The sequence below is a fragment of the Bactrocera tryoni genome, unplaced genomic scaffold (assembly GCF_016617805.1).
Source record: "Bactrocera tryoni isolate S06 unplaced genomic scaffold, CSIRO_BtryS06_freeze2 ctg7180000189155_QRY, whole genome shotgun sequence".
NCBI classification, from domain to species: Eukaryota; Metazoa; Arthropoda; class Insecta; order Diptera; family Tephritidae; genus Bactrocera; species Bactrocera tryoni.
The window spans coordinates 3,595-14,607 of NW_024393915.1; the positions used below are offsets into that span (position 1 = coordinate 3,595).

Here is an 11,013-nt window from a genome sequence, read left to right on the forward strand (position 1 = left end):
TATCAGCTTCGGTGCTACCGACGTTAACGTTTTTTCTTATTTTTGCTAGAGGTTATGCGCAAGAAATGATAAATAATTTACTACGAACTTATATATATTTTACTCACGGCATACATATATATTTTATTATTTCGGCTTGAGACATACATACATATATCTAAAGTGAGAAGCAGATCGTATCTTTTATACACATGTATTGAAAAAGCATGTACTGAGTTAACATATTTGTTTTTTTCTTATATTTGCTCTATTTTCATTAATTCATCCACCATCCAATTGAAACTGGTGTGCTTGCGACGACTAAACTATGGCATCTCAACTATGCTGCTGTCATCTCTTAATACGTGTGCTGGTTTTTCACTGATGCGCTTTGGGTGACATCACCGTCGACATGATATTGCCATGATTTCACTGAACTCAATTAATCGCTACTTGATTGCCTTATCCACTGCAGAGATGAAACATCACGAAGAGTTACTCGAGGATATTAGAGATGACGCATCTACGAATTTATTGCCTGACAAAGGTGTGTATCAATTATAATATGTGATGAATAGTAAGTAGTAAAAACCGTATTTAAATTTAGGTAATAAAGGTGTTTTGTTATACAACTGTATGTAATATGGTATGAGTTGTGCATACATATACATACGTATGTTGAAAAGAAGATTTTGTGAAAATGTGTACGATTTCGGAATTTCCATAAAATATTTCCCAACAAAATAAAATCATTACCGAACTGCGCGTGCCGTCCAATAATAAGTCACGCCAACTTTTGATACCCTGTTTTGATGTGAACAGGGTTGGGCATAGTGCACTAAAAAATAAATGCAATAAGGTTTCACTAGCACTACTTCTTCAGTGGTAGTTAAACAGCAAAATCCACTATCACTGAAAATTTAGTGATAGTGAAAAACAAATTGCTCTATCACTAAACCTTTAGTGAGTAGAGACTTCTAATTATGCCGCAACAAAATTAGGAACACATAATTCATTCTTTATTTGCTTTTTTTAATACCAACATTTCAAAATTACGGTCGGTGAGATTTTGCCTTGTCGATCGATTGACAATTCCAGCAAAGGAAAAAAGTCTTTCCACTGGCGCAGAGGAAGGAAGAGGTGTGTTGTATTTTAAAAAAAGTTTTTTTATAATAGGAAAGCGGTGCAAAGCATCAATGCCACTATCAGCGTCATTCAAGTACAAAATTACTTCGGTTGCTACAGCTCCGCCGGGGGAGTATACTTCTGTACATTGATTTTCATCTGAAAAAGGAAGTTATTTACAAAAATTTCGCAGGCTGGTTTCATTAAATCGAATACCTGTGGACTCGTCATCGAAATCGAGCAATGATGTACTAGCACTTATGGATGGCTGTAAATTTTTTCCTTCTTCTACCGGTTGTCTTTTAAACTCCAGCGCATATGATTTAACTTTTTCTCGAATATCATCTAGAGTGTATGACTCAGCACTTTCCAACAAGACTTTACAAAATTTTAATTTGATATCGGGAATGATGATTGCTGCAATAACTGCATCCCAGGAGTCAGAGTGCAGACGAAAATATTTTTCAAACCTTTCCAGTAACTTTGATTGCATTTCAATATTAATTTCCTTAAGAAATTTTAAGTTTTCAGAATCTAAACGTCGCATTTTTATTTTGATAGACACTAAAGTGGGAATGAAATACCCAAAGAACATATTTTGTTCTCTTTGTAGGAAGTCGATAGCTTCTGCAATAGGTTGCATTACTCTTCCATATTCTTCCAAATACTCCAGTTCTTCCTCATTAAAAGTAGAAATTTCCAGCTTGTAGCATAGTTCACTTAATCTGCTTTTGATTTCTATTAGCTTTTGAACCGAATCGTACAACGAGTTCCATCTTGTAACGCAAGGCGTAACCAGATACGAAGATACAACTGTTTTTATTATTTCCGCAGATTTTGGCCTATTACATTTATTCCACAGTTTTGTACATCTGTGTTAATAAAATGTAAAAAGTTAATACACATATAATAAGGGTACTCATCCATACACACAAGTTTCATATTTGGGCGCTTGAACAACTTTTCGCAGTATATTTCGTGAGGACAATTTTATATTTAGGGCAATTTTTGACAGTAAATTATATGAAAAGAACAATTTAAACTCAAATTTAAGTAAATATTTAAGTTAAACCAAATTTAAACCAAAATTAAAGTAAACAAAATACAAATTTTCACATTTCATTTGCGGGGGTTTAAAATTGCACAGTTTGCCCAGTTTGCGAAAGTTTTGCGCCTTTAAATTAGTACCCTTAATAAATTGGAAGTTCGAATTTTTATTTCTAACCTGTTGAAAGTAGCTTTATGAATGTTACGAACTGCCTGATTTGTTGAGCCATCCAATTGCTTTATAAAATCAACAGTGGCCAAAAGGTTGAGCGTATGGCTAGCACATCGAAAATGCTTTGACAAAATTGGCGTATAATTGTGGAACTGAGGGACGGACCATTCTGACTGGTTATCATTGTCGGAGCTATCATCATTGTCGCTCTCATTTTCACCTTTTTTCTCTAAAATAATTTATTAGCACTTAACTGTTTTACAAGATATTACTTACTGAGGATAACTCCAAATTCTCTAAACGCCTTGACGAAATTTGATCCATTGTCGGTTATGGTATATACTATTTTTCTGACTGGTATATTGTATTGGCTATTGATTTCGCGAATAATATCTGTTATTCGATCAAAAGAATGTGTGCCTTTAAACCTGCGGCATGCTAAGGCTGCAGATTTTCTTTCTAAGGTATCAGCCTCTAGCCAGTGACAGGTGTATCCAAAAAACGCTTTTTTTCCTCCAGACATCATGTGAAGCAGTGATGATCTTCTGCATCGACCGCAATAAATAACATAGGATATAAGGCAAAACTTCCCAAGGCTGTTTTTTAAATAGCTTTCATCCAATGTAGTAACATGAGATCAATTGTTGTCATAGTGGAAAATTACTCCCTCGTGCATTTTTCAGCAATCAATTGCTTTTATTTATTGAGTCATCGGTTATTGGTATTATAAATTGCTTACTGGTTGACGATGACAACAATATCCGCGATTAAGCTTGCAAAGTCTCATGAGCCACGAATCTATCGCTTAGAAAAGTTGTGCTCTCATCATAGGCAATACGTTACATTGTGACATTGTCAAATTGAACTCATGCTTAATGTAGCAACAAGTGAGTAAACAAATATGCTTAGTATACAAGTATATTACCACCAAAAAATTTTTCAGATATCAGAACTTATCAGCGATTTAATATTATGTTACTAATATTTATGTGCATGAAAATAGAAAAAATTATTATTGAATCATTGCGGCTTCCAATAATAATAGATCGCGCTGATAATTTATATACTTATACATATATTTGTAACTAACTACAAGATGTTCAATGCATAATATGTTGTGAGTTATACAAAATATGATCACGTAGGCATATGTGTGTATGTGTCTGCAACAGTTAATCGCATATGTATAAATGACTGTACTTAATCTTATCGCACATCTTTACGCTCTTGTAAATCGCTTTTCACTTTAGTCCTCAACTCTTCCACTTCCAGCATCGCTTTTACAGAATCTCGTGGTACTGAGTACTTGACATTTCATTGCATGCTGTGTGCATATATTAGAGAACGAAAAAGAATATACATATGTATGTACGTGTTCGTATGCTATTGCTTTACGTTCACGCATTTTATCATTCACTTTTGTTGACAAATGCGTACTCATGCTTCTGTGGTGTTTTCACCGCGTGGGAGCACAACAGCATGTGAGAGTGTATGAAAAATAAATATAAAATATCTCTGTTTACAAGAGTAAAATGGTATTCCGTTAAAAGGGCTTTAGTGCTTGATGAAATCCCGTATTGCTTTACATATTCAGTTTGCTTCCATTCCTCACTCGGAAACAAACATTGTTTTTTTCAAGCAGTCGCGAGTAGTGAAAGGATTTTTTTTTCAACTTTTCTCTAGTTTGAGATATTTCGACATTATTCTAGAAATTTTTTTTTTATTTTTTGGTTTCAGTTTTCTAGGAGATTTGAAATTGTTGGTATAGATAGAAAATAATTAGGATTTTCCACTGTGAACTAAGATCTATTGTGCCCTCTTCTATATCAAAAAATTTCATTCCACGTAGATGGGTCCAAAAGCCTTGAGCATTCTTCTACAAATTGCTGGGAAATGTAGAATCAGGTATTCTTGACCTTCCGGTTCCATATCGCAAACCGGCAGTTTGAGCAAGAGACTATGTCGATATTGAACAAGTGTTTCTTGAGCCAGCAGTGTCCAGTATAGAGCACAAGTAGATGAAATTTGTCTAGGGGCAGGTTGCTCATATCTCTAGACTTTGCTATGTTAGGTGGAATCTCCCATTAGTAATTTGTGTAATTGAATTGTAATTCCTGTTGCCTGCTGCCAGTACTGTTCTCTCCCCACTCTCTTCTCTGTGAGGCGCAACTCTTTCATGGTGTGAGATCCCAATACAATGCATGGTTCTCACACCATTATACTAGAAGCCGCCGGTAACCCCTTTATGCCCCGGCATCCATATCAGTTGTACACGGTTGCATACTGAGAGGCGGCTCGGCCATCCTACACAATCGTCCCCTAATAGCAATTTGACTTCATAAGCCGAGATCGCTTTTAGTGCCGCTTAACTATCGCTGCGTATAGTGATATACTGGTTGCGATAGTTGTGTTGGAGGTTGATTTCCACATACTGAATTATATCAAAGACTTTTGCTTGAAAGATTTTCGGAAAACAACCCATTCGTATGAAAAAATTGGTATGCGGTCCACTGTTCAAATTTCTTCCGATTTTTTGAGCCATCAGTGTGCCACTGCATAGTGCTGCTTATCAGAAGTATGTAGTAAATAGTGGATCACTTCACCTTACTACTTCTTTGTGAAGTTTACCCTCTTCATAATGCCGACTCTTGGAGGAAAGGCCAGTGAAATTATTTTGGCTTTGGCAAAGCCCTCTGTTGACATGAGAAGCATAGAATGCTTCGCTGTCTGTTTGATCACTAGATGCAGCAGTGTGAGCTCCAGCAAAACTTCAAGTGCTGCGGTGGAGAAGTGCGCATTGCCACTGAAACGCCGACTCAGGCAAGTTTTTTCAGCGGCAGCATTGCCTTTGATTCCCAAGCAACCGCTCCATAAGTGCCAATATGCCTTACGATGAAAGTATGTAGTCACAGATGATACCTGGCCTGCAGCCCTAGGACCTGCCGACTAGACGTTTGCATATCCCTGAATGCCTTGGTGGCTCTGGACAGTGTTATTTCTACACCGTAAGGTTGAGTCTAATGAGATGTTAAGAAATTTCACCTCTTTAGACACCTCCAACTTCCTGCCACGAAGTGTCATGGTCCGTAAGTCCAAAAGAGGTTTTTGACGGATAGATATTTAACCCTACTTGTACCATACTTCTGTTTTGGAGTATGTCGCTGAGAGTATTCTCAAGTTTACTTCGAGCTTATTTCATCGGCGTACTTCTTGCCCCGAATCTATTATAATAAAAAACTCAAGCAGCTCATCTACTACTAGACTTCATAGTGGAGGGTATTGAACTCCACCTTGTGGGCAGCACTTTGTAGTACGAAGATGAATCTTACTCTACACCATAGTGGTTGCAACTATCGCTACGCAGTAGAGCCTCTATCCATCAAAGCACCTTCTTTGTCAAGTAAGGCGTACAACGCAATTGTAGGTATGGGTACGTGCCCAGTTTGTGAGACCCTCCGTTTTATCAACTGCTAATTTTCGAAATTTTTAACATTTTTTATTTTTAGTTTTAGATTCCATTTCCTTTATGCTAATAATAATAACTAATAAAAGTATGGAAAGTTAATATATTAATTGCTTTTCTAATGACACTTAAAAATTATCTGAAATACTACCATCGGGACTATAATATCATCTTCCTAAAGAACACTTTTATTTAATTAAGGTCCAAAAACTGTACCTCTAAGTAAGAAAATATTTTGTTTTCTCTTCCTCTGCAGATTTACCAAAATTTGGTGAGCCATTACAAAATGTTACGGTACCAGTGGGGCGAGAGGCGGTGCTGCAATGTGTTGTTGATAATCTACAAACCTACAAAGTAAGTAGTTAAAGAAAAGTAAACATATTAAAATATACATACAAAGAGATGTATGAATTAGTAAGAATGAAGTGGACTAAAAAAATTTAAAATTTACTTCTATACAAACTAATGGTCAATTATTCCAACAACAAACCCAAAACCAATATTTTTTTATTAGTTAAAAAATAGATAACATATTAAAGAGCAATTAAACCAAAAATTGCTAGGGATTTATCGGCACCGCAAAACAACATATTTCACAGATTATACACTCAAATGTACAATGATTACCACAAACTTCAGAACGGGCATTTAGGCACATTGAAAATACTTGATGCTCGTTGAGTGCACTCAACCATTTTACAAGTAAATTTGCTATGCGTCAAAAATACTGGTAATCGTGTGTGCTCATTTTATCTCTTTGGACACATACCAACACTGTCGGCACCTGATTTGCTTACTTTTGACCCTTTATTTCTCAGAACACGAACTATTGATATATGTACATAAGATTTATTGGGTACCGATATATATAAGTACGCTGTGTTCCGTATCAAATTTCTGTTTATAATTTGCTCAAATGCCCAGATTGTGAAATATACAAGTATTTTGTTCAAATGGCCAAAAAATGAAATATATAATATATATTGTTGAGTGACATCAATAAAGAATGTTTTGTCGAAGTGACTAAAAGATTATTTGAACGTAAATTTGTATATGCACTTTTAAGAAACAACAATGGACCCCACTCTTCTCTACTTATTTTCTTGCAAACATATTTATAAATATTAATAAAACATAGCTGCAACAGAAACCATTCGTTTCTAAAAGTATATGTTTATATATACGTAAAACTTTTGATGATATTGTTGTAAACTTCCTAGTCTAATATATAGCCACAGTATTACAATGTTTTTCACACCACTTTTACTTGATTGTAAAAAGTTGTCGTGAAAGCACATTTTTCATTATTACTTTTCATACTATGGCCAACTTTTACGCCTAAGTGTGTGCTACAAAGTCATATGAATCATACAACAAATCATAATCATTGTTGTTACAATTATTACGAATATATTATATCATTCTAGCTGTGTACAGGTTTATTCGCATATTTTTAGGGTTTCAAATATTGGAAAAAATGTTGGGCATAGATGCACAAAGTGTATGTGTAAAGGGCATATTCGTATGTTATTCTTTTTTTTTGTTTTTTTTTGTTTTGTTTTAGTAAGAGAAAGGATGGAATGCTACAGTGTGGAATTTCAATCCGCTAAACTTAACCTATCCCATCTCATGTCGCTCCCACGGGATCATTGGATTTGGTAGTTGTTCATGGGAGAGAAGTAGACATTTAAGTTTGCTCTATTGTACGGACTGACTGCCGCCTAATCTGTTTTAAATATCTCAATCTTAATATAACTGGAGCTGCCGCTTCGCTGACAGCTTTCCATATTACAGAGGATATCGAATATAAGTGCAGTCAAATTTTCCATCATGGGCCTATCTGCAAGTGTGGCTTACAGATTTTCCCTTATACTTGAAAACCGATATATACTCTGTGCATGTTGTAAAATATGGACTAAAGTTATGACGACTTATATAGATAGATTCTACGGCACATATGGCCACTGAGTATTTGGGTCAGGTGAAAATCTAGGTCCCAATGTTGTCTATATATCCACGAATGTATGCTTGAAGTCAGTCTGTGAGTCCACCGTCCTTTGCATGAAGTTTGCCACCGTTGATGGAACATTGTGAAGCTTTTGATTGTCTCCCCCCATTTTTTCGTCTCCCTGGATGTCAATCGGCGCCATACTGGCTAATGTCTCAGCAGCTTCGTTAAGCACTTACCAAGCGTATTGTTAAAGCCTTCTCACTGCGTCAATTGGTCAGCATAAGATTTTATGTCTAGCTCTGTATCCATATTGGAGTCACATACAGTAACTGATCTCATTACCTACATAAATATTACAGATTTTTTTAGCTTTACATATCGTATTTCCTGTAATTCATGAATTTAAGTTTTGAGCCCACATCAATATAATTCAACTGTGGCTGTAAAGTAATATCTCATTTCTTATCATATTTTCCTGGTGCTTATGAGCAAGACTTCTGTATTATACTCAGCCAGCTCTAGACTCACGGTAGCAAACCATCGGCGCAAATCATTTATGCAGTATTGCATTTGATCCGGATATCATCCAGATGTTTAACCACTGCTACCACTACGAGGTCGTCTGTACATCCGATTGTTTTTACATTTTATGGTTAATGTATCCTTAGCACCTAGTCGTTCATTAGGTTCCATAGTAGTGGGCCTGAAATCGAGCCTTATGGTATTCCAATGGAGATATTGTAGCTCTGAGTGCCCTCATTGGTGTCGAATAACAATCTTTTATTTTGAGAATAGTTCATTACAACATTTATGAGGTAATGACGAGCGCGTATTTTGTATAAAGTTGTTATTATATTTGTCCTACTTGGGGAGTTGAACGCATACTTTACTTTCAGGGTAATTAGCGGGAAATATTTACTCGTACGAGCAAAAGCAAAGTCATCAAGTTGAATTCATAATATATAAGAGAGGATGCAAAATCCTCATTAAAGTTGTATAGCCGCTATATTCAATTCAACAAAGTCTGGTTCTGCACATTTTAAATTAATTTTACTGCAGTATTTTGTAAATAGATTAAATAACAAATTATTGTCCAACTAGCAAATATATTATATTTTGATTTTAAGAATCTAAAACTTGAAAACATTCGCAATTTTTTATAGCAAACAAAACTAAAAGTTGCTATATTATCTTTTGTCATGGAAAGCGGAATTTTTCCATCAAGAAAGAGTCCATGGCGCTTGCTTCAAAAGACTTGTTAACGCAGAGTTGCACCGCAAGTACTCCACGCCATCAAAGACAGTTTTAATTTATGGTCTCTCAGTTTTCGAGATATTGGTTTGAAATTTTGTACACGTCCATTTCAGCTTACTTGTCAAAACCGCTGAAATCAGACTAATATAGCAATTAGCTGCCATACAAATTAAACGATCGGAATGAAGTACTTGTATGGAGAACTTTTTTTATTTGACGAGGTATCTTCACGACGGTATAATTTCTGATGAACTTGTTCAGATAAGACACTATAGCAATTTGCTATCATACAAAGATAGATCAGCAAAATCAAGTTTTTGCGAGGAACTTTCTTTAATTTCAACAACAGTGAAAGCCGCTATAGCTGCTGAATTGGAGAACTTTTTAAGCCACTTGAGAAATAGTGAATAACTTGAATTTACCTTTCTTAAACTTTTTGTATATATTCATTAATTTTATACAGTTTTCATTTTTTAGGGATGTAACATTAAAAACAAAGTTTCATGCAATAAATTTCGCTACATCAACTCTTAAAACATTTCTATCTTTAGTCAGTTACACTACTACCTGTGTTCTTTAAATAAACACTAAGCTTTTCTTGACCTATTAATAGGGTACAAATAATACCAAATAAATATGTTTATGTATATAAATCAATAACAATATATATATGGCTATGTTTACATGTATAGATCACGAATTCGACCACCGAAATTAAGTCATTCATTCTAATGAACTTGTTTAACTCCTTAACCTCAAAGAAAGGTACTAATACTCTACCGTAGCTGATTCATTCAGACACTCAAAACGACCGCAAGCAATCAGGAAGTTAATAAGATTTATATATACACTTATACTATATATTCATCAGCATATGTTTTTAATGATACAAATATATTTATATAAATATGTATCAGCAAGGTATGAACGTATGTATATATATATATACGAAGTACTGGCTAATAAAACGTTAAATCATTAAACTAACGATAAACAAACAATTTTCACATGAATTTTCTTCTTTCCTTCGTTTTCCTTCCTCACTGATATTAACATACACATACGCATTCACATGTGTCCAACGTCCTGTGGAACTTCGTGGAAATTCAACACAACCACTTGCACGTCCAATGGATAAATAAACAAACCGGCACACGTGGCTGACCTATACAAACGAAAATACGCAAATACAAATAAACAAAAACAAACTAATGACCGAACGTGCATATGAATGCGTGCGTCTTGCGGCCTGTGCACTATGTGCCAATATGAAAATGAATGGGTTGTTCGAACGGGTTGACACGGCTCGCATTATGCTTAACGAATACATAAACACACACCCTCGCATTCCTGTGCGCCATATGATTATTTTGAGCTATCGCCTAGATTGCGTGGTTGCGCGTCGACACACAAACAATACTGACGATACAAAATCACGTTATAACGAAAAATAACCGAATGAGCATAACCCATGCTGAGAAGCGTGCTTGGATATTGAGAATACGTGACGTTAAGGAAGCGGACAAAGGCTGGTATATGTGTCAGATCAATACGGATCCGATGAAAAGTCAAGTTGGTTACCTGGATGTTGTGGGTGAGTACGACAAACTTAATGGAGTCAAATTGTCTTTATATAATATAAGTATAATATAATATGAGGCAGACATATGCAGGCTAGTCAAAAATGGCTATAAGTAGAATAGTAGTAGTAGCGAGAGGGATATGTACGTTGAGGTGTTTCATTTAAAACTTTATTTTTGTTTGTTCGAGAACACTTGAAACTTTTCTTTTCTATGTTGAAAAAAAATCGCTGAAAAACTCTTAGTTTCAACTTTAAGCACATCTTTTTGATTTTTCTTGCCTTTCACACATTTTGAAGGAATATCTGGTTTTATCAAAAAACTTGCAAATAGAAAGTTATATGAAATTAAATTGTAAATTATTAATTTACTCTTCTCACAGAATATTTAAATAGACCTTAGACTAGTTGAGGTAATAAGGCTGATATTCGTGAAACCATGA

General features: G+C 35.1%; 1 protein-coding gene across 1 annotated transcript; it reads left to right on the forward strand.

Annotated features, from left to right (window-relative positions):
• Positions 1-402: 402 nt before the first annotated feature.
• On the forward strand, positions 403-10,585 carry LOC120779339 (zwei Ig domain protein zig-8-like; the record flags this gene model as incomplete). Its single annotated transcript, XM_040111538.1, has 3 exons — positions 403-526; positions 6,043-6,140; positions 10,378-10,585. Coding segments are annotated over exons 1-3 (430 nt in total), but the record flags the coding sequence as incomplete, so codon positions are not given.
• Between the last annotated feature and the right edge of the window lie 428 nt (positions 10,586-11,013).